Source organism: Rhincodon typus, chromosome 9 (genome assembly GCF_021869965.1).
Source record: "Rhincodon typus isolate 14 chromosome 9, sRhiTyp1.1, whole genome shotgun sequence".
NCBI lineage: Eukaryota > Metazoa > Chordata > Chondrichthyes > Orectolobiformes > Rhincodontidae > Rhincodon > Rhincodon typus.
The window spans coordinates 47,292,777-47,317,739 of NC_063340.1; the positions used below are offsets into that span (position 1 = coordinate 47,292,777).

The window sequence follows — 24,963 nt, forward strand, 5'->3', positions numbered from 1 at the left end:
GTTCTGAAGAAGGGTCCAGGCCCGAAACGTCAGCCTTCCTGCTCCTCTGATGCTGCTTGGCCTGCTGTGTTCATCCAGCTCTACACCTTGTTATCTCTTTACTTCTTGGACGAGGTTTCAAAGGAAGTGTAGACTAAAAGCAGTCTTAGCTAAACCTGGAGTAAGATACAGAAATAGTTTTTAGGGCTAAAATGATTAAAGGGTATGGGGAGAAAGTGGAAACATGCCACTGAGTTAGATGATGATCTGTGATCATTTTGACTGATGGAGCTGGCTCAAAAAGCTGACTGGTCTACTCCTGCTCCTATATTCTGTGGTATGGTTGTGTTGTCGCCAGTTAGATTCTTAACTGTTGACTAGATTTTTACCAGAATGAGGCAAGCGTTCAGATATATAATTAAAACTGATTTCAAAGAATCAAACAGTTTTAGTTGTGCGATGTGTCTCTTGAAGTGTCAGTTTCAGTTTAACAATTGGTTTATTTCCCTCTGGCCCAGTATGCAGTATTTGCCAGGGGAGATAAATAGGAGTATTGGCAATTCCACAAGCAAGATGAAGGTAACTGTGTTTCTGGTTAAAGTCTACTGATCATTGTCTGGGAGATATGTTGGGCTGATGGTGCCCATTCAGGCCTAATGAGTTTTTATAGCTCCCTTTTGTTCTCACTCTCCATAAGAGAGTCTTCTGTGGTGAGATGCAGAGTCAATTGTTTATTTGTGTCTGTTGACTGCAAGGTCCCCATAAACTATGAATGAGATTCTAGGAGGATTATGTCTGAGCCTATTCTGGTAACTGCTGATCGGGACATTCCAGAAATTTTTGTCAATTTTATATATGATTAGTGGTAGGCATGCTTTAGTCCAAAAAGAATCATGTTAAATGTAATCGAGAAATTGTTTATTTCTTGAGCATTTAAAAAACATGACAGCATTGTTTCAAGATATCGATTCTGTGCAGGAAGAAAGTTTCAAAGGTTGAGAAAATGTCAAGACATTAAATGCAGATTCACATTGCACAGGCAGAAAGTTTTATGCAAGCACAAATCGTGAAAGCCCTGTCAACATAAAAATATGGTGGTGCCCAAATAAGTATAATAAATATGAGTGAACAGGATGAAGTAGAAAACTGGCAACACTGGTATGGGTACTGTGCATGCATGTTTGGCACATTCATAGTGAGAGCATTTTGGGGCAGTCAGCAGACCTTTTATGAAAATCTAAAGCAAAGTGTTCCACGCATACATTCAGGTTCTGATTTTCTCTATCATAGAATGCAGAGAAGAACTTTACCCATTGTTGGAAGAACCCAAATGCATTTGAACCATTACACAATGCTGACCAGTTGCATGGTCTCTCAATGTTAAGTGCAGAATCCCATGCTCCATTACTGCTTAAAAACATAATTAAGAACATACAAACAGAAATATTATCAGACAGCATTGAAACATTTTTAAATTTAAAAGCTGTGAACCACATCTCCAAAACTCAGTCCAACTCTGTCAAAATTGCTGGATGTATAAAACATTTGCCTCTGCAATGAAGCAAGTTCAAGACAGCAGCATGCGGGCTCAGTAACAGCACCTTTATAACTCACTAGCAAAAATAACCAAATAATGGGAGTGGAGGCAGGGATCCAAGAATTATGTCCCACTATTTTTAAATACTATCTACCCCCATTCTGGCATGAAAATCTGGACGAGAGAAGTGATAAGATCAAACCTTTCATATGTTTCAAACTGGGAATTTTTAGATTCATACATTAAAAGATTATGTTAACTGAATGTACCTTTGAACTTCTTTGACCTTTGGACTGTGTCAATAATACTATTTCCTATTGTGCCCATGATTTAGTCCTGTATGGGTATAACTTACCTCATTGAATAAACAGAAGGTATTGGACTTGCTGCTTGTCTGCAAGAAATTAAATATCAGGACCGATCACATGCACAATATTTAGACTAACTTGTCTGTTTAATTTTGTCCAGTAAAAAGCTGAAATTGGCCTAACCAGTCAAATGCTTGAATCAATTTCAATTTGAATAAAAATCAGTACTGCCATGCAACAAAAACAGAAATTACTGGAAAATCTCAGCAGGCCTGGCAGCATCTGTGGAGAGAAACGAGTATTAACGTTTCAGTCCAGTGACCCTTCTTCAGAACACTGCCGTGCAGTTATCCATTCAGCACCTCACTTAATTTTCCACTTCAATTCGCAAGTGGTTTCATCGGTGTCTGCTATTTTTGCACTGCAATTTTTAACTGCAACTCCAGTGATATTATTTTACATGTTGAGATATCCTGCAACTTGCACCGAAAGAGCATTGAGGCATATAACCATTCATAATAAGTGATGCTAAGGGCTGCATTGTGCGTGAAAGTACATTTGAGAAAGCCTGTAAGAGCACTAATTGCTGTGTTTTCAAGTTCAGCTATGAGGCTACTCCTGTTTGGAAAGTGGAAGCAGACTATCACCTTGACACTAAGGTGAGTGGTAGAGCAAAGTGTGCAGAAGACACTGAAAGTCTGCAGAGGGATATAGATAGTCTAAGTGAGTGGGCAAAGGTCTGGCAGATGGAGTACAATGTTGATAAGTGTGAGGTCATCCATTTTGGTAGGAATAACAGCAAAATGGACTATGTTTTAAATGGTAAAAAACTGCAGCACGCTGCTGTGCAGAGGGACTTGGGTGTCCTTGTGCATGAATCGCTAAAAGTAGGATTGCAGGTGCAGCAGGTAATTAAAAAGGCAAATGGAATTTTGTCTGCCATTGCTAGAGGGATGGAGTTTAAAAACAGGGAGGCTATGCTGCAGCTGTGTAGGGTCCTGGTGAAGCCACACCTGGAGTATTGTGTGCAGTTTTGTTCTCCTTACTTAAGAAGAGATATACTAGCACTGGAGGGGGTGCAGAGAAGATTCACTCGGTTGATTCCAGAGTTGAGAGGGTTGGATAATGAGGAGAGACTGAGTAGACTGAGATTATACTCATTGGAATTGAGAAGAATGAGGGGAGATCTTATAGAAACATATAAGATTACGAAGGGAATAGATAAGGTGGAGGCAGGGAGGTTGTTTCCACTAGCAGGTGAAACTAAGACTGGAAGGCATCGCCTCAAAATAAAGGGAAGCAGATGTAGGACTGAGGTCAGGAGGAACTTCTTCACCCAAAGGGTTGTGAATCTGTGGAATTCCCTGCCCAGTGAAGCGGTTGAAGCTACGTCGCTGAATGTTTTTAAGGCAAGGCTAGATAAATTTTTGAACAGTAAAGGAATTAAGGGTTATGGTGAGTGGGCAGGTAAGTGGAGCTGAGTCTCAAAAAGATCAGCCATGATCTTATTAAATGGTGGGGCAGGCTCGAGGGGCCAGATGGCCTACTCCTGCTCCTAGTTCTTATGTTCTTAAGTTCTTATGTTGTATTGGAATTTCTTTTACTTCACCATGTATTTACATGTATTTAATTATTGTGCTGTTTTAACCATTGACTAAAGCCTTGATCCTCCACCACCATTTCATTTATGGCAGCTATTTTGCTTCCAAATACACTTCACAAAGACTGAAATGTCCCAGAGTTCTTTTTTCCTAAAATATGGCATGTTTTCTCCCCCTCTCTTGCTACTTGGCTGTCTTCATAATTATCATTATGACTGATTGGGAAGACTTGTTCAGACAATTGCACCATATAATGGATACTGTGATCTTTCATCGATTTTCTTTTTTAACTTGTCTTGTCATATTATATGTATAGTCGTGTGGAGAATATTCAAATTTCACAATAGCATATCTTGTTAAGTAGGTTTGAATTTGTTTTTCTATAAAAGGAAAATAAGAACCTGTTCACAATAAGAATAACAATTCCTCTAACATTGTCATTTTTAAAAGATAGTGTATTAATATCCTTTCGGAGAGGAAATATACTGACCTTACCCACTCTGATCTGGATTTGATTACAATCTTCCCAATCGACATGGTTGACTTTTAATGACCTTCTGAAGTAATCTAGCAAGCTGCTAAATTGCATCAAACCATTACCAACAATTCAATAAGTGTGCCTGACACTTTCTCCAGATAATTTAGGACGGCAATAAATGTTGGTCTTGCCAGTTACGTCCAAATCTAGAGAATGAAATGTCAGACTTTTTAGAGAAGTAATTTCTATATTATTTCATGTATCACATTGTTATTGAAGCTTGCATTTCAGTCGTAGCTTAAGTACCTCAAATGTGTAACTTGACACTGAGGAGGAGATGGAGAGGATTTCCGGAAAATGGCGCAGGTATAGTTGATAGGATTAAAAAACCCAGAAATTGTTGGAGAACCTCAGCAGGTCAGGCAACGTCTGTGGCGAGGAATGTTAACTTTGCTTTCTGTCCACAGATGCTGCTAGACCTGCTGAGTTTCTCCAGCACTTTGAATTGAATTGAATTGAATCATTTATTGCCACATGTATTCAATGTAAAAATACAGTAAAAAGTGTGCACCTTCGCCACACATATATAGAGCCATTCACATTAACTTAGAATAAGACAAGAAAAAGAAAGATAATTTAAGAGAGTCCAACTTCCCTTCCCACTGCCGCAGTCCCACTCAGGGCTTTCTAGCCCTCGCCATGCCTCTGCCAAAGCCCTTCTCCGGTCTTTCCAGCCCACACCGTGCCTATGCCAGATCCCTGCTTTGTCTGACTCTCGGCTGCCTCGCCAATTTGCTCTCACTGCCGCTGCCTCACCAGCCCAATCTTGACACCGCTATCTCACCGACATCGCTCTCTCCGGCCCACAGTCAATCCACCGTCACTGCAGGACACACCTACGCATTCAGCTTCCCCCAAGTGGTTCCCAGTTGTGACCCAACTCCTTCCCGACTCCTTAGATAGGTAATTATAAGGATTTCTGGTAAAGAATTACTACAGAGGGAGAGAGAAGAAGGGAGAAAAAAAGGAGGACAAAGAAAGAAGGAGAAAGAGAACTGGCGAGCAGAGTAGGGCTCTGCGTGGAGCTATTTACTCTGCCACCATCTTGCATCTTTATGGTTTTGTTTCAGATTTCCAGCATGTGCAGTGTTTTGTTTCATTTCAGTTCAAAGGGTAGTTTCAGTGGAGACCATAGAAACTTGGGAAACATTTGGCAAGGGAGAAGGGATCAAGGAAGATACTTCAACAGAGTTGATAGCTTTGTCAGCATAAATGCAACTGAGGGGAGGATGTCCAAAGTAGATGGAAATTCATAAAATAATGCATGAAACTCATTACACTATCCTCGCATTTTGTACTTGAATGGAAATTGAGACTAGGTTAGTGGAATGTAAATGAAATTTCAAAGGATTCTGATGCACAGTTGGAAAGGATAGTTCAGCAATATATAAGCTTCATGATTGTTGGATGTTATTATATCCAAAGTGTGAAATTGTTCCAAATTCAGTTAAATAATTGCCAAGGTAATAATAAGTTGAATAGTGAAAAACTGACTTCCTGTAATGAAAGAGACACTTGTGCCTATTCATGACAGACAATTGTACTGGTATTTTAAGTATGTATTGATATGCATGATTTCATAATATGCTTTTTTTTTTCTTGACTTGTCCTAGAATAATGATGTAAAGCATAGTTTTATGGTTTTTAATATTGCTTTCCTTTCTCAAGTACTTTTATTCATTCACTGGGGTTCAAGTCTAAGGAAATGTAATAAGTTTAGAATGGAATTCACAACCTAATCATCCATTGCCATATTCTTATGCAGGCAAGGGTCCAGAAATGCTTTTTGCTGGACAAAATCTCAATGACAATGAATGGCACACTGTTCGTGTAAGTCGCCGAGGAAAGTCCCTGAAGCTGATAGTGGATGAACTACAACCTATTGAAGGTAATAAAATTTCTAGTGGATTTGTAACCCTTGGATGCACTTCAATATTTCTCATAGTATATAATAACTGTTAATCGTATTCTTAAAATGTTTTGTTGGTCCTAGAAACTGTTAAGAATTTCATGCTGTTTCTAAGCAAACATTAATTTGTAGTTGATTCATTGCCAAATCCATCATAGTTCAATTGATCTTCCACCAACTATATACTCCTCTAGATGCTGTACATATGATGAGAAATTACCTTATCGATATGGAAATAGCAAAGTCAAAATGCTATTAACTGATTCATCCCTTTAGGGACAAATCACGGTGCATATAATTCATGAAAGCTATTTGCTCCACTATGTACAACTTTTAGCTCTGAAGGCAAGAGAAAATTTGCTTCGATATTTTGCTCCAAACCAAGGCACTTCTAAAAACATACCAATTAGTAATCACTCAAAATACCACAGCAGAAAATAATCTTAACTCCTGCTGGGAGCAAACTCTCAGAAGTATCATTACTCTCTATGTGCCTGAGTAGGTAAAATAAGGAATTGTAGTAAATATTTACAATTAATATTTCAAATTAAAAATGTGAAATTCTCTAAAATTAGTTTTGCTTTATGTTCACAAAAGTCTTTACAACTTGCAAACCGATATATCCATTTCAAAAGGGTCATTAGAGATGGCTTGAAATTTTAAAAAAGAATAATTATTTATTCTCTTCATACCGAAGAGTATTGTTTTAACGTAAGAGGAATATTTGTGTAATGTAATATGAATTTCAAATTCAGATTTACTTTTCAACAGGCACCCACTGTTTAAGGGTTTCTTTGTAGGACGCTTATGTTATTAATTTTATATTTTATGTGAAATCGTATTCTGTTAATATAAAGAACATTTAAACTTACTAGTACTGTACTTCAATGGGTACAGTTTGTGACTTATTATTTCATGTTGTTCTGAGTCCCTGGAAAGTGAACAAGGTCAACAGTTACTATATATTACAGCGGATGTGGGAGTCCATTACTTTGAGTCTATTAAACTTACTTCCTTCTCAATCAGGTGCATGTTACATTTCTTTTAAATGCAATTAGCAAATGCACATACAAGGCTACACATTTTGCTCCTCAATGTTGAAGGTGATTTGGTAGCGTATCCAAACACTGATGCCACCTCAGGTCCATCAGGATTATGCACTGGCTGGAAGATCCGTGGTTGACCTTCCCACCCTACGGCCAGTTGATTCTGTTAAATGGATTAACCCAGTTGCAGGAGGGCTTGTCACCAATAAGTGTTTCCGATAGCTGCTGCACAATGGATAGCTTGTCACTCCAGCCCCAAAATTAAGAAATTTTCTTGACTCACCCTACTCCTGACAGTTTTCTTTAGTCACCACGCAGCATTTAATTAATGGTGACCTCCTGGGTCTTGAGAAATCAGTGGATATTCCATCCTCACGATCCCTGTGATGCCAAGCAATTGTTTGCTCTAGATGTTGTGGTACATTGGCCAAGACCAAGGAACATATTTTGGCCCTTTTGTCCTCATTCTCAACTTTTTAACTGTCATGAGGTCCCCTGGAGATTCATTTAGATGTTACATTGGGAAGCTGATGGCCTAGGGGTATTATTGCTGGACTGTTAATCCAGAAACTTGAGTGATGTCCTGGGGACCTGGGTTCAAGTCCTGCCTTGGCAGATGGTGGAATTTGAATTCAGTAAAAATCTGGAATTAAGAATCTAATGATAATCAGTGTCGATTGTTGGAAAAACCCATGTGGCTCACGAATATCCTTTAGGGAAGGAAACTGTCATCCTTATCTGGTCTGATCTAAATGTGACTCCAGACCCACAGCAACATGGATGACACTTAACTGCCCTTTGGGATGGGCAATAAATGCTGGCCTAGCCAGCAATACCCTCATCTTGTGAATGAATTAAAAAAGAGTTTGAGGGAAATGTCTGCAGTGTTGAGCAATAGAGAGAAGGTAGAATGTCTGACATTTACTTTGCCTTGCCTGAGGAACTGTTCAACTTCTTTTGACACTGCTCTGAATTCCTGGGGTCAGCACCGATTTAAACCTACCTCAAGGTGACCTGAGTGATACTCCTAGATGGCTTGGTGGCGCAGACACTGAGGAATCAGTGTCTCTTGCTTCTCACTTTCCTTCAGGAAGGCTGATAGATTTGAATTCTTTAGCCATGCACTGTTACTGTATCTGATTGCTTTGTATAGGTACTCCTATTATAGCTATCTACTCGGTCTAAAGCCTTTCCTTTGGCTATTAATGACCGAAAGCAACTTGGATATTGTCCCATTAAGTATGATGTATTTTTATGAAACCCACAACCAATAGTATATTATGAAGTTACCAATTACTTAGCAACCTTGCGAGCTGGAGTTTGTCTCCATTGATGGGGCCTTTCCTATGTGGCTTCAGAGTGATTGGCCAGATCAGCCTTCACAACGCAACCTCGATGACTGACTTCTTTCCTGCCATTCTTTTGATATTGCACTGTGCCATATAAAGTAACAATTGGTTTGTCCATTGTCCATTTTTCTCTATTTCTTAATTCCATTATGTCATGCCAAATGACTCTTGTCCTGAAGCCTCTATTCACCTCCCTAAAACACACTTGAACAAATGCAGGCTGTTTGTTTCATTATCTCTAACATTGTTATCAATCACAAGAGCCATGGTGATGGAGGCATGATTATTGTTTTGAGCACAAAAATGTCTATTATCTCGATTTGAGGACAGCTCTATTGTCCAGTTTAATTTGTTTTGTACACCTTACTGGTATTGGCAAGGCTGTTTCTCGACTAAATTGACCATCCTGCCTTGCATCCTCAAACCCACTGTGAACGTGTCTTCTGTCAGGGTGTTTCTTTCAACTCCGATATTCCAGGTTGCTACCATGAAGCAAAGTTTCAGAGCCACAACTAGTTTACAATCATTAATATAAAATAACTAAACAGTTACATATTTCAAAAGCATTTAATGCATTGAAAGATAAATAATGTGCTGGCTCATACTCATAATTCTTCAAAAGCACGATGAAAAGATTGAGCAAATAAGCAATGAAATAATCTGAACGTTAAATGAAGACAGCAAACTCTGCATCCTCCATTTCATCTGTGGAGACAAAGCAATGTCAACGTTTCAACTCTGGTGACCTGTCTTCTGGAATTGAAATATTAATTCTGCTTTCTCTGCACAGATACTGCTAAACCTGCTGAGTTCGTCCAGCAATTTCTGTTTCTGTTTCAGGTCTTCAGCATCTACAGTTCTTCTTTCTGTTTTATTCTTACATATCATGTTGTATTTCAGTCTAATTCTGAAGTGTTCAAACTGAACTGTTTTTAATGGCCACATTTGCAATTTCCTTGTTTCTAGCTCATTGCACACATTTTCATTTGGATTTATACAAATGATTATTCAAATTTTGTGATGCAAAATAAATTCGCGCAAGTAACTCTCGTGTAATTGCCTCTTCAACGTGTAAATGTTTTCTGTAAATTTCCGATAAGCAGTTTATCTCTAAGGTATTGAATGTCCAGGGAGTTTACATCGTTGATTTCTAGTGAATACAAGTTAAGGCATGAGTACTGATGCTTTGATCTCACTGGCCATTACACTATAAATATCATAAATAAAGCTTCGTTCACTTTTATTATTTTTAAAAATAATTTAAAATAACTAATCCAGATCTTCCAGTTTGCAAAAGTCCAAGACAAGACATATGATCCAAGATTGGTACCAGAACGCCTTGGAAGTCCTGATTAACTCACTCAATGGGAATTTCCAGGGAAGTTGCCAACAGCAACTGCTCCACTCCAGGGTCCCTATGAAAATCCCTTTGGCTCTGAGTTACAGTCGGGGATCTTGAACTGCTCTGACTTACTTACCTGTATCAATAACAGAATTGCTGCAGAAACTCAGCAGGTCTAGCAGCATCTGTGGAAAGAAAGCAGAGTTAACATTTTAGATCCAGTGACTCTTCTCCAGTTTGATGCTGCCAGACCTGCTGAGTTTCTCCAGCAATTTCAGTTTTTATTTCAGATCTCCAACATGTGCAGTTGTTTTTTTCTCCTTACATGGTTGGATAATTACCCTGGAAATGTTCGATGGAAAAATCTTATTCTAACTCCTCAACCTTTGTTGAATGAGTTCCTGACTTCTGGGGTCACTTCCCCGCTGTTTTCCAGTGTTCCCATGGGAATGTGCCCAGCGTCATGCACTGGTTATTACATTAATGTGGGTGGAGAACAGAACCCCAAGCCTGGCAAGGTAACTTTCTGCCCAGCATATCCGTCTCTAAGAGCTGCTAACATTCAGAGGACCAGCAGTTCCACAACTCCAGTAGGGACCACTACTGAGACTTCAGACCACAGGTTTCCCTGGGGGCTAGAAAATAATCTTAGTCACCTCCTCCACGATGTCCTTCCCTGCCCACCTTACACCCCTTCAACACTGACTCCCCGAGCAGAAGAGACCTGACTAGACTCTACCCACCTCCAGACTTTTGCTGACTGGTGCACACCATCCACCCCTTCAACCCTCTGACTCTCACCCCAACCTGTTAATCCCTCCCGACCTGACTATCCACCTCACCTGCCTGCTACCATACCCAGCTGCCACCCCAGCCGGCTGCAACTCTTCCACTTACCCACTTGTCTGACATATCCTACTTACCAAGACAATCCTGCTCCCTCTCACATCCTCCCCACTCACAATTCACTCAGCCATTCATCCACATGCATACACTCTCTCTCTCTCTCTCATTCACTAACTCACTGGAAAACTGTTTAAATGCCTCTGAACATTCCACTGTGATGATGAGCACTTTTTCAAATAGGACATCTTGTGATTTGAAGACACTGTGTGACTCATCTTCTGCGTTATTTGATTTACAACATAACGTGTGTTGCTTGACTCACAAATCTGGTGGTCTGGCTGATCATTCGGGAAGGCTTTGGAAGACATTATCTCCCCCTGGGAATTTCAGCGCAATTATTTTCCAGCCCCCAGGGAAACCTGTGGTCTGAAGTCTCAGCAGTGGTCCCTACTGGAGTTGTGGAACTGCTGGTCCTCTGAATGTTAGCAGCTCTTAGAGACGGATATGCTGGGCAGAAAGTTACCTTGCCAGGCTTGGGGTTCTGTTCTCCATCCACATTAATGTAATAACCAGTGCATGACGCTGGGCACATTCCCATGGGAACACTGGAAAACAGCGGGCAAGCGACCCCAGAAGTCAGGAACTCACTCAGCAAAGGTTGAGAATTGTTGAGCTTTACAGCTCATTAGGACAGCAATCCTCTGCAAAGAAATATGCAGTCAGCTACAATGCGGTCTCTGGGTGTGATGGAGCCGTGCTGTGAACTCAACTTTTAATCACTTTCCTTGTCAGAGCAGATTGAAAAGCAGCTGCTGGAAGCAATGGCACACTTCAACAGTTTAGCCAGCTGGTAGACATCAGCACTTCTGAGTGGAAGTTTAACTGAAATCTGTTTTTTGTTAATATGAGCATAGGATACTTGAAACCTGCAGCCACTTTCTTTTCATAATTGCTGTATCGTCAGTACTTCACTCTGTGAGGTACTCTGGAAGTGGGGATAGTACTATTTTTTATATGTGGGAGACCAACCTGCAGTAAGGAGGAGAGGGTGAATGGGAAAGGGAGTAGCACAGCTGCAGGATTGATCAAAAGGAGTCCGTATTGCCCTTCATGTATAGGATGAAAGGTCAACAGAGGAGAGAATGATGGAACTTCAAAGGTGCGTTAGAGGGCATTATGTGGCCAACAGAGTTTACAAAGATAAATTGGACTACTTGCAAATGTCCCAGTGCTGAGGAAGACTGATGGTCTCCAGACCCTGTAAGATCTCTTGGTGACATGCTGGCTGGCGGAAGAGCTTCCATCTGTGTCATGGGATACATAGTACCAATGGTTATAAAACTGACCGTCGCCCTTAGATTTTCTTTGTGGATCTTTTCAGGCTCTGTGTAATGACCTATGTAGAGTTATCCAACCTACAGCTCATTGTTACATTCAGATGTTCACGGATCTATTTTTCCAATAGAGGTATAAAGTTATACAGAACAGAAAAAGGACATTTGGCCCATAGGGTCATACAGCACGGAAACAGAGCCTTTGGGCCAACCAGTCCATGCTGAACATAATCCCAAACTAAACTAGTCTCACCTGCCTGCTCCCATATCCCTCCAAACCTTTTCTATTCATATGCTTATCCAAATGTCTTTTTAAACATTGTAATCATGCCCACATCCACCACTTCTTCAGGAAGTTCATTCCACACATGAACCACCCTCTGTGTAAAAAAAATTTGCCCTTCATGTCTTTTTTTTTAAAATCTCTCTCCTCTCGCATTAAAATTGTGTCCACTAGTCTTGAAATCCCCCATCCTAGGGAAAAGACAACTACTATTAACTCTATCCATAATCCCTCATTCTTTTATGAATTTATATAACTTCTATGATTTCCCAACTCCCTTACTCGAAGGACTGAGCAATGAAGGCAAGAGTGCTAAATGCCCTTTTAACCACCCTGTCTATATGTGACACAAACTTCAATGAATTATGTACCTGAACCCCGAGGTCCTTCTGTTCTACAATACTACCATGACTTGTGTTGATCAAAAACAACCACCTAACTATCCTAATCCAATTTTCTTGGACTTGGCCTACCCCAACAACACTCAAGAAGCTTGACACCATCCAGGACAAAACAGCGCGCTTGATTGGCACTACATCTACAAGCATTGACTCCCTCCACCACTGACGCTCAGTAGCAGCAGTGTGTACTATCTACAAGATGCACTGCAGAAATTCACCAAAGATCCTCAGACAGCACCTTCCAAACCCACGACCACTTCCATCTAGAAGGACAAGGGCAGCAGACATATGGCAACACCACCACCTCCAAGTTCCTCACCATCCTGACTTGGAAATCTATTGCCATTCCTTCACTGTCGCTGGGTCAAAATCCTGGAATTCCCTCCCTAATAGCATTGTGGGTCAACCCACAGCAGGAGGACTGCAGGGATTCAAAAAGGCAGCTCACCACCACCTTGTCAAGGGCAACTAGGGATGGGCAAGAAATGCTGGCCAGCCAGCGACGCCCACATCCCTGAAATGAATACCACAAGCCTTGTATGGCTTGTCATTGCAAGTGTATATCTGGCTACATCTTCAATGTTATGAGGGTTTCTGCCTCCACCATCTTTACAGGCAGTGAATTCTAGATTTCCACCACCATCTGGGTGAAATATTTTTCCTAACGTTTCCTCTAAACCACCTGCCCCTTACCTTAAATCTATGTCCCCAATCATTGATCCCTCCACCAAGGAGAAAATCTCCTCCTTGTCTACTTTATCAATGCCTCTCATGATTTTATACATCTCAATTATATTCCTCCCCCTCCTCTGTTTCCAGGTAAATAAGCCGAGTCTGTCCAATCTTTCTTCATTGCTAAAACTCTCCAGTCCAGGCAACATCTTGGTAAAACTCCACTGCACCATCTCCAATGCTATCGCATCCCTCCTATAATGTGGATTCCACAACTGCACACAGTACTCTAGCTGTGGCCTAAACAACCAAATGTGCTGACCAACTTATTGAACTTGCCATGAACCACTACAGCTAGTCTGAAAGAGCCTGAGGACTTTTTTCTTTTTTTTTGCAATAACAAGCTTCACAAGTACTTTCATAGACTAACTATCTCACAACCCAACAAAGCAGCAGCAGGCTACCCCTGTGCAATCACCAACAGGGAAGCTTTTCATTCTGTCAATGCCCAATTAGTGTGTGACCATCAGCAACAAATAAGTGCCAGGTATTCAGGCAGTGATCATGTCTCTTTGATGTTGAGGAACTATAAAGTACCAGGCTGGGTCAATGGGCATGATGCTTTGGAAATTGGACTGCTTGGGGATAAGGATACAACTGTGCATTGCATGGAGGGGATGCTATGGAGGAAGAGGAACCACAAGATGACATTGAATCCTCTGATTAACTCCCCAAAGGCATTGACAAACCACAATAGGACAGATGAAGGGCCCTGCAATGGATCACCTTGATGGCAATGAGATACATGATATATTAATAATGCGGATGTTTCAGAATACACATTGTACAGATCTGAACAGCCTGCAGTCCAGCTGCAGTGTCACCATACCACCTCCTAATGAAAGAACGTTCACATTATAACTCAGGACAATAGCCAACACTTAACTCAAATCCATCCAACATCTATTTTAACATCTTGAATTATCTGCTAATAACTTTGTGTTTCTTCTCTAACTTAAAGCATTAATAAAGCTATGAATTTACCCCTGACACAAATAAAACAAATGTTTACTGATCAAAACCCCCTTCACAATTTGGGGTGATCAAAGGACAACAAAATTGAACAACTTGTGATTATTGATAGTGATATTTAGACTTGTTTTCATGCTCTGTGCTGGATATATTTGGATGTCGTTCTCTGACTTGCTTTGGCCACAAGGGAACAGCCATGGATAATGCTCAAGCTCAGATACCTCCTGTCTCTGCAGAAACAGACTGTGGTTTGGTCAAAGGCATAGTGGTGGAGTGAAGTATTATGTGTCCATCAGAAATACCCTGAAAGGAACTTGCAGGTGGAACCACCTGCTCACTGGCATTGAGGTATGATGGTAGCTCCATGCTTACCTGGGAGGGACAATGTCGTGTGTCCAGACTCTGGTTCCTCTGTGGCCCTGGTTGTACGTCCTGAGGACCCAGCCTGAGGGTGATAGAGTCCTGGTCATAACACCTCTCAGTGCTTCTGTAATCGGCTGGACCTGGTCCTCCAAGGCAGTCACCATCCTGACCAGGGCAGAGGCAGAGCACTCTGACGACTGGGGGAATGCAGTGCTTAACATCTGGATGGACACCTCCAAAGTCCTTGCCATAGCAAAGAAATCCTCTCATAACCCAGCCATATCTCCAAGCCGGTCCAGCTGGGCATTCAGCATCGTTCTCACACATACGCCAGCGACTCATCATACCCACTGGGATTCAGCATCTGGACCAACTCCTTCAATCCTCTCACTGCCATCCCAGAAGCTGTCTCCATTTCTTTGTCTCTGGCAGCTGTATGGGTGAGTGGGCAGCGCCCTCACCAGCTTGAGTTTTCTTCGGCCTTGAGGTGTGAGCCGCTGCCCTGGGCCGTCATGAATTGGTCCGGTCTGATCATGTGGTACCTCAGTCAAACTCATACAGGTGCAGGAACAAAATGTGGTTCCTCCACCTTGTGCGAGGCAATGACAGTGCTCCAGCCATTGTCTTTCCAATCCCCACCCATCACATTTGCAAACCCTTCATCATCCTCTGGTCTTTCTCTATTGTAATGCCTGTATCCTCTCCCCTCACACCTCTGGGTGCCGGACAATTCAATGCCCAGATGGCACCTTCAAATTACCTTTCCTTCTATGCCCACTTCTGTGATTAAGCTTTACAGCTGATCTCACTCAATCGTTCATTTGCTTTCAACACTGCTTCCAGATCCAAATAGTGATTCCACTGTTGCTGACCTCCACTGCAAACTCCATCCAGATTATTTTTGGGAGAGAAGCTGGGAGGTGTCCTTAAATGATCAGCTGGCATGAGGAGCTGTCAATTTCTGCTGTTGGCCTAGACAGGGCTCTCAGGGAGTCCTCATCAAACCGCGGGGATTCTCCTTTCACCTTTCTGACTGTATATTCTGACATCCCTCTGCCGCTTAGGGAAACACACCTGTGGTCACTCTGATCCAGCAACGTTTCTCCCTGCTGACTTTCCTACTTTTTTTCTTCTGATTAATCTCTTCATCTTTGATAAGAAACCTTACTAGTTACTCCCTTCAGGTGAGAAAAGACATTTAAGACTCTCCTCCAGTGAGATACACAGCTTCCCTACACAATACATAATCCTCCTTTCCTCCTTGTGAAATGGATGAGGTTGACCAATGCGCACAGAGTGGTGCCAGCTGCCCCTTTAATAATTCACATTCTGACTACTTCTGGCCCTCCTGCTCCATGCCTCGATTGCAAAGCCATTGGACGAGTAGCCCATTGTTTCACGTAGATGTGGGCTGGGAACCCACATGGAGTCCACAAATTGGCTGAATTGCACCTTATTCAATGGCTGGATCAGTTGGGGGTGGGGTGGGGGGGTGGGGATATAGTTGGGGGGATGCAGTTCCATTCTCTTCCAGGCTACCATTTCGCCCACTGATATGGCTTGGTTTCCAACCTCTTGTCTCAGAAGGACAGAATCTACAACTTCAGGTCGATAATTGCTTGAATCATGTAAAGTACAATCAGAGCTTCTCGGACCACTGGAGGCAGACTCCGCTGTCACTTTGCAGGGCCACTTACCGCATGCGGTGCAATAGATTTTTAATGCTGCCATCCAAAGTTTAAAATTATACCCGACGCATCCTGTCCCCACCATATATCCATACTGCAAGAACTGCATATATGTGGATCTGTCAATGTCAAGGCAAGGGACAATTGCAGGAAGATTTCACTGACATTGCAATTGAAGCCACAACATGGGGTGGGAAATGAGAATCTTTCGGCTGTTTTAGGAAAGCTTCGTCCTCATACTGAGATCAGAAGTGGTATCCTTCACAGTTTAAAAAATACAAATGTGTATGTATGTAAGGAGTCATAGTCCACAAAGGACCAGTGGTGAAATATTTGATGATGTATAGCTTGAAGGTAACCACTCCATAAAGTGTGAGGCAAGTGAGAAAGCAGGCCTCTATCAACTACAATAGCCCATACAGGGTTTGAAAAGACTCTGTTAGCTTCATTTTGCACAATACTCTAGTCACTCAGCCAACTGAGCTAGCCGAGCCCCTGTAATATGCAAACTATTACTCAAAAATAAACAAGCATCCCATTCGGGATGAATTTAGTAAAAGAAACATTGGTATCTGTCATGGATATATTCATGGTTTTGAATTACTATTCAAGGGCAGAAGAAGTCTTATTGAAAATTCTTACAGTCACTGCTCAATTTACAAAAGATCCAGAAGGTACCACAAGGTTAAATTGATTTTTATTGTTCACTAAAGTGTCAGCATGTACCCAGGATCCAGGGACTGATATCGCCATGCCTTTCTCACTTCTCCTGTAACACATTTTGATGGTTGTGAGATCAATTAGCCCCACAGTTAGCGTGTTCTCAAGCACAAGCATCACAGTGCTGCTGCCATTCTCTGAAGCCTTGAAGTGCAATTTGGAACAAGCTAAATGCTTAGTTCTCAGAATGCATTTCATTAAAGCAATCTCAGTATTTTTCGACGTGAAACAGGGACATATGTTACGAATGAAAACACTTTAAGATTCTAGCCAATGCGAAGATATGTTTTATTATGAGTGTGATGTCTGATTTATGCAATTTTAGAAGATATGGTTTCAATGTCACGTTCCTGCACAAAAATAAATTCCTTTGAACAATGTCTTTCCTCATTCTTAACTGCATGATTGCTAATGAGTAGAAATCTGAATTTAGTTTGACTTTTTTTTTAATTATGGTAAATGTTTATCAGTTGGTTTGATGGAATGAAATAGAGATTTCACAACACAACAAAAATACACTGCAAAAAGCAAATGCTAAGTAAAATGCAGTAACAGTGAGATATTTTGTTATTATTTTCTGCTAATTGCAATGTTTTTGTAAATGTTAGGTGCTGGTGAATGATCAAACACTTGTGCCTATGTATATCATGATGATAGATTGTAGATTGCTTTCTTCTTCTGCCGATGATAGAAAAGTTTTCTTCTTGTTTTTTTTAATCAGTCAGAATCACAAGTGTATAAATTGCGCCATCTGCTGGATATCATAACAGTTTGCATGAAAGAACAAGTACGTTATGTTGGGGTGACTCAAATAGCTTTGGTTGCATTGCAACATTTTATTGTTAAATCTGGTAAATTATTGGAGTCCTTCTAGGAAAATAATTGAAACAAATTCATTTATAATTAATGGGTGCAAGAATTTAGAATGAGGTGAGTTGAATGGATTTTAGACAATAAATAGTGGTGAACTTGTTCATAAACATATATTGCATTGTTTCCTTAATACTTTTGGATGTAAAGTGGTTTTTATATACCTTATTGTTTCTTTCCTTTATCAGATCAAATGACAGGAGATCATACGCGCCTCGAGTTCCACAATATTGAAACAGGCATAGTGACGGAGAGACGATACATGTCAAACATCCCTTCAAATTTCATTGGTCATTTACAGAGCCTAATGTTCAATGGCATGCCTTACATTGACTTGTGCAAAAATGGTGATATCGACTACTGTGAGCTCAATGCCAGATTTGGTTTAAAAAATATTATTGCTGACCCTGTGACCTTCAAGACAAAGTCCAGCTATGTAGCACTGTCCACGTTGCAAGCCTACACCTCCATGCATCTGTTCTTCCAATTCAAGACCACATCAGCTGATGGACTGATACTGTTCAACAGCGGGGATGGCAATGATTTCATTGTGATTGAACTCGTTAAAGGGTATGATTGGACTCATTACATTTCAAATACAGTACATGTATAAAATCTGAAATTAAGTTTACCAAGTTACATTTTTGGAGATTATGCTTGCATACTTTATTGCCATTATAGTTTTAATCATAATTCTGTTCCCTCATACTAATATTTAGCAAAATTTGCTGCTGTATCTGAAACTTTCCCTGTTCATAGTGCGTAGGAAAACAATTGATCTACGTAAAGATTCTTGCATGACTATGTCGTTAAGAGTTACATTGTAGTCGAAAACATTTTGCCTTTAAGAGACATGAACAGAAGGACACAATGAGAGGTATTTAACTGGATTGATGAAGGTTTCTCCCACTGGATAAAGAGCCAGGAAGATCTCTGAATCTCCTGTTGACAAAGCCCAGTGGATTAATGTCCAACTAGGCACTTCTCTGGAAAGCAGCAATTCTACCCTGAAATCCAGCAGATGGGGATCCTAACTCTTGAGAGCTGGCAGACAATTAGAGGCCAGCAGCACCAGCAAGAGAGGTGACTACTGCTAACAGTGTGTCCACCTGAGACCTAGAATCCTTGAGGAATCCAGGGAACAGGAAAGTAATGGTGTTTGGAGTGCCCAGGGGAAGTGAGTCAACCAGAAGGGGAGGAATTGGCTCTTAGCAGACATTCCCTTTCCATTGCCAGATTCGGCACGGAGTACTTTGAGTAAGCGAGCGCACTGGAGTTTGTAAGGTTTCCCACATGGCAAATACTCCATCTACAGCTGGCTGAATTCCAGCAGTAAGGAGATGAAGTCCTTATGTGGGTAATAATTGCCTGCTTCAGGCCCTTACTTGGCAGCAGAGCTTCCCCTCCCCAGAATTACTCAGGGTAAAGATGAGAAGGCAGCAGGACCCTCCAGCCACTACCCTCCTACCTGATTCTGCCCCCACCCCAACAAACCAAACTCCTTTTGGAGATTTCTATTCTAATCTGAACCAACACTGTCCTGTTCTAGTATCTGTGAGCTAATAACTAACTTCCTTATTTCTTCCCTCCACAGGTACTTACATTATGTATTCGATTTAGGTACTGGCCCTTCCCTCATTAAAGGTAACTCTGACAAACCACTGAACGATAATAAATGGCACAATGTGCTGATTTCAAGGGATGCAAGCAACTTGCACACTGTGAAGATTAACTCCAAACTCATCACTCAAAACACAGTCGGAGCCAGAAATCTCGATCTGAAAGGTAAGGGACTGTTGACCTATTCTCTAATAAAGCAGAATTTCTTCCCTTTTCTAAAAACAAAGAGTGCTGGTTTAATCCTTACACGTTATCTTCCAATATTCTTATTCTGTATTGATTCTCGGCCTTACCAGATTTCTTCAGACTTATCACTGCCTCTCAGGATTTGATCTGGCCAGTTTATGTTTTCACGTTCAGGTAGAATGCCCAAGAATTCATTTTGACCTGCACTGGTGTTTTATACCATTATTAATTTGGACATAAGAATATAGGCTAGATTTGACTGTGTTCAGCGTTCTTGGTTTGCCCATGAAGACAAAAATTGAGGAATAAACCTGGAATAGAGCAGCTGCCATAACCAAGCTGTCATGCATCTGGATATGATGCTTTCTATGGTGCATCTATGAAAATTGCTAAGTCATTGTGGACATGCTGAATTTCCTTAGCCTTCTGAGGAAGTAGAGGCATCAGTGTGCTTTCTTGACTGTAGCATCAACGTGGATGGACCAGGACAAATTGTTGGTGATATTTACTCCGAGGAACTTGAAGCCCTTGACCACCTCCACAGTCAGGGCTGTGTCCTCCACTCTGCTTCCTAAGATGATGACGAGCTCCTTTGTTTTACTGACACTGAGAGAGAGAGATTGTTGCCTTTACACCAAGCTACTAAGCTCACTGTCTCCTTTTTGTACTCTGCATCATCGTTGTTTGAGATCTGACCCACTTATGGTAGTGTAAAGAGCAAATTTGCAAATGGAGTTAGAGCTGAATTTGGCCACACAGCCTTGATTGTGTAAGGAAGTTCAAAACTAGGCAGCGTACTTTTAGAGTGAGAGGAGAAAGATTTAAAAAGACATGAGGGGGAAACTTTTTTACATAGAGGGTGGTTCATGCATGGAATGAACTGCCAGAGGAAGTGTTGGATGCAGGTACGGTGACAATGTTTAAAAGACATTTGGATAAGTTCATGAATAGGAAAGGTTTGGAGGAATATGGGCCAAATGCAGGCAGATGTGACTAGTTTAGTTAGAGAACATGGTCAGCGTGGACTGGTTGGACCCCAGGTGTCTGTTTCTATGTGGTATGAGTCTATCAATCTATGACTCTGAGTATATTAAGGGGCTGAGTACGCAGCCTTGCAAGCAGGTGTATTAAAAGAGCAGAGAGAGATAGAGTTGTAGAGAGATGGGGAGAGGTAATACAAGAACATAAGCCCCAGGCAGCCAAATGTTTGGCCAGCTTGTCCAAGTGATGAAAATTAGGATGCACTTGAGTCCAGAATTAGAGGAGCTCAGATATTTCAGAAGATTGAGAGCCCGAGGCAATAACAGAGATAGGGATTGCCAGTGCCAAAAAAGAATTTAAAAATAACATTGAAACATTTTAAGTTGAGACATTGATAGACTGGAGCAATGTGAATCAACAAACACAAAGGTGAGGACTGAGCAGAGCATGGTGCAGAGACAGCACAGGATAAGGAACTTCCTGACAGTGTGCAAGAAGATGGGTTTAACATCTTTTTGCAGAGAAATGTGATACTGCTGCATCGGTTTGCTTCAGCCTTGAAATAAGTCTGGAATTTCTTATCAAAATTCTCTTCAGTTTTCATTCTGAAGTAAAACACATTGACAAATACCTGCATTTCTTCTCAACAGTAAAGTATTCTGAGTTCTCAGTGTGTGAAATGTCTCATTGACATGTTGTCCTCTGTGACTCAGCTTTGAGGGTCATTTGCCCATCCACCTGAAGATCTATACTTCATTGAATTTGGAATTGTATGCTAGCTGGTCTGACTCTCAATCAGTTGACATTCTTCAACTGTAGCAATCTGTCCGCCAGCATTGAAATAACTGCTCCCGCGTTGAATTTAAATTCAGTCGCAAACACTTGTACCTTCAAGGTGATAGTCCCAAGTCTGTTTAGACTCTCTTTCATCTTACCTATAAAAATTGTCTTCACCTTTTGTTCTGTATATTTCCTGAGATTCTTCCTTGTTACGTAATTTCTGCTACTTTGGATGTTTTCTTTTTGCAAGTCCTTTTTATCCTTTTGAGTTGATAAAGTTTCTCTTATTAGAGAATATTCTGAATATTGTGACTGCTCACACTTATAGCACTCGGATCCTCCTGCTGGGCATTCATTGTGAATGCAGATCAGTTTTGACCCAATCTCGTACAATCTAATGTGGTTGATGATATTGATCCCACTCTTTTGGCATTTTGCTGGGCTTCTGTGAGCGTGGCAATACCATCTTGTGTCCTACCCATCCAATCATATCTGAAGAATCCCTGACATATCTTTGCACCATTGAACAATTTGGGGCTCTGATTTCTGGCTGCTTAATGAATTGGATTTCCTCATTAAACCCTACTTGGTTTAAGGAAAATCTGATACTTCTCATTCCTCACATCAGCTACTTTATGGCCTCAATGCACCTTTCAACCTAGCCACACCCCTCTTGATGGTATCAATCCATTACAAAGGACTTCTGTTGGTTCTTGGAATACCAACTATATATCACCTGTTCCAGCACACTATTTATTTTGGGGCTAAAGTACGGTACTTCTATGTTTGACCTGACTGAGTACTTGGGCTTTTACTTTGAAATGTTCTGATCCTGTATTTTAACTCTCCAGAGCATGGCAGGTTTATGGTTAGCTTTCAAAGTGTCCCCAGGTTGATTTTTCTATCCTCTGAGTCTTCCTGCTCTGTAGCCCTGTAATTGAAGTCTTTCAAAATCCATTTATTCCTCTGTCTTTGGAGATTTCTTCTTTTCCAGTTTTATTTTACTCCAATCTTATGAGGTCTCAGCCTGTCTTCAGAGTCTTCTTTGTTCAGTTGTGACCTTGTGCCTATTTTAATGTCCTATCCTGGCTCTAGATGTTCTTTCCTTAGTTGCCATTGTGCTTTGCCCTGTGCTTCAAGCAAATACTGCTATCTGAATACTGTGATACTTGTCTGGAGTATCTCTGAGCTGTGGGTGTCTGCACATGCACTGCTCCATAAGCCACTTATTCCTTATGTCTGGAGTAAGCTTCTCCAGCCCCTTGTGTACAGTATCACTCTAGGTTATTCAATACAACGCACTGGTATAGCATTTAAAACCTTTATCCTGTCATGTTGTTTCTACATCACTCACTGATGACAAAATCATGTTAAAATCAGTTATATCATCATGGTTTACTTCAATCTCATTTTGCCACGACTCCTAACATCTCTTGCCAATGGATCCACATTCATGTCGGGAGTGCAAGTTTTTGCTGTGGCTTACAAAATTGTATTTTTAAATGGAATCAGTAGCAGGAGCAATAGTTTCATCCACTTAGAGGTAGATCGAAAATAACAGCTGCACAGTACTTTGTACAGTCACTGATAATTACATCGTAAAGACACACAAAATAGGGAAATAACATCATTTTTACTATTTGCTCATCTTTTGCTCATACCAATTCATTGCAATGTTTACTATTAATGTTTTAAATACGCATCTTGACGAATTCAAGTGCTGAAAGTACTTAATGTCAAAAGTGATTAATATTTGGCAGGAACATTTGTGTAGGTTGCTGGAACTAGACAACAATGGAATACAGCAATGTAGAAGTATAGTGTCATTCTGGATTGTTGAAGTACAATGAGTCATATAATATTCACAAGCAAATAATATCCAGAAATTTGAAGGGACTGTGTTAAATACCGACTGGAAGGTTTTGTTTCATCAGGTTCATTGAATGTCATTCAGTGTGTAGCCTACAAAGGATTTCCTTTGTGGGAAGTGATGCTTACAAAGTGAATGAATTCTTGTTCTTACCTTCACCTCCTTTACAATGTTAATTTTCGAAGTACAGTACAATGACTGCAAGGAAAATGAAAGTGGATGGCATTGTTTACACTACAATCAAAAACTAAAGATGCTGAAAACGTTGTGAAATATGTGTGAAATGGGAGATTGTGGAACAACAGTCCATGCTATGCTAAACCTGACTCTTTTTATAGGTGGATTTTTCACTTTTGGATGCATTCAGGAAGTTGTGACCAAACCATGCTTGAAATTGCATTGATCAGAATGCTTCATTAAAATTTATTTTCGTAATCACAAAATCAAAGTTCCCATGAAGCCACACAGTTCTTTGTTTTCATTTCCGGAATTACTGTTTGATGACTTAAGTTAAATCAATAAGATTTAAGACTGTGTTAATTCGATTTATATTTTCCCCAATCCTTAGGAGACTTGTATATTGGAGGAATTGCCAAAGACATGTACAAAACATTACCAAAGCTGGTGGCATCGAGGGAGGGATTTCAAGGCTGCTTGGCTTCAGTAGACCTGAATGGACGACTACCTGACCTAATTTCTGATGCTTTGTACTGCAATGGGCAGATTGAACGGGACTGTGAAGGTATCCCTCATTCTCTCCCTCGAGAGCAAAATCAATCACCATCATTCTATAAAGAATCCAGCATATTTGTTGTTGTTTCAATATCTTTTGCAACATCATTTTATTTGTCGATATTATCCTGTTATGTTTAATCTTTAGAGTGCTGATACTTTCTGACAGAAATGCCTCAGCTCACTGAACACTTTTAAGCTAAAATCAAGTCACTGAAACTGTATAAAGATTAGGTAACAAAAGAATAATGGATTGATTTTGTAGGCAGGATTTGAATTTTTTGTCCTCCTAGGCATTTTCGATGCCTCAACACATGTTTTCAGAATGTATAAATCATCATGTATTAGAAATTACTAAGTGATGTTGCTTACTATTAATTGAAGTATGTGCCCATTTAGAAAAAATTAGTTAATGCTTCTATTAATTAGTGGTGAAAGAAAATTTAATATGATTTTGTTAAGTCTTCATTCAAGTATATTGCATGCAGTATTTTTCAAGCTTGCAGTCATAAGTGAGAATTATATATTCCGAAAGTAATTAAAATGCTGATACTTCAATCATAAAATGCAAAGTATTCTCTCAAAGTATTTACTTTTGTTGTTTAATACAACATAAAAGTGGCATATTTCTCTAATTCACTGAAATATTGTTAAAATCCCAGACCTTACTAACCAAATGTATTTGAAAATCTAACTAGGGACCAGTAACTTAATTTTTATCATAACTAAAGTGTAAAATCCAGAGGGCCTTAAGACAATAAAACCACAAGGATCTGGGTTTTGAACAAATACCAATTAACTTAACTAAGCAATATAAGAACAATAATGCAATCAAAGTACACTTTATATTCTGATACCCAGAATTAATGTGGTAGACATGGGTAATGGACTGTGATAAAAAGTGCATCAAACAGCAAATGCAATCAAGACAGATCTTGTAGATTTCTCAGCAACTCACCACCACCACCGCCACCAA

At 40.5% G+C, this 24,963-nt stretch overlaps 1 protein-coding gene across 3 annotated transcripts in view; it reads left to right on the top strand.

Moving 5' to 3' along the window:
- The window catches only part of nrxn1a (neurexin 1a), a 1,567,205-nt gene that overhangs the window by 804,248 nt on the left and 737,994 nt on the right, over positions 1 to 24,963 (top strand). For all 3 annotated transcript variants that reach the window (XM_048601292.1, XM_048601293.1, XM_048601291.1), the window contains 4 exons: positions 5,729 to 5,851; positions 18,007 to 18,388; positions 19,413 to 19,603; positions 23,824 to 23,997. In XM_048601292.1, coding sequence (XP_048457249.1) covers positions 5,729 to 5,851; positions 18,007 to 18,388; positions 19,413 to 19,603; positions 23,824 to 23,997 — 870 coding nt within the window. The remainder of the gene's footprint in view (positions 1 to 5,728; positions 5,852 to 18,006; positions 18,389 to 19,412; positions 19,604 to 23,823; positions 23,998 to 24,963) is intronic.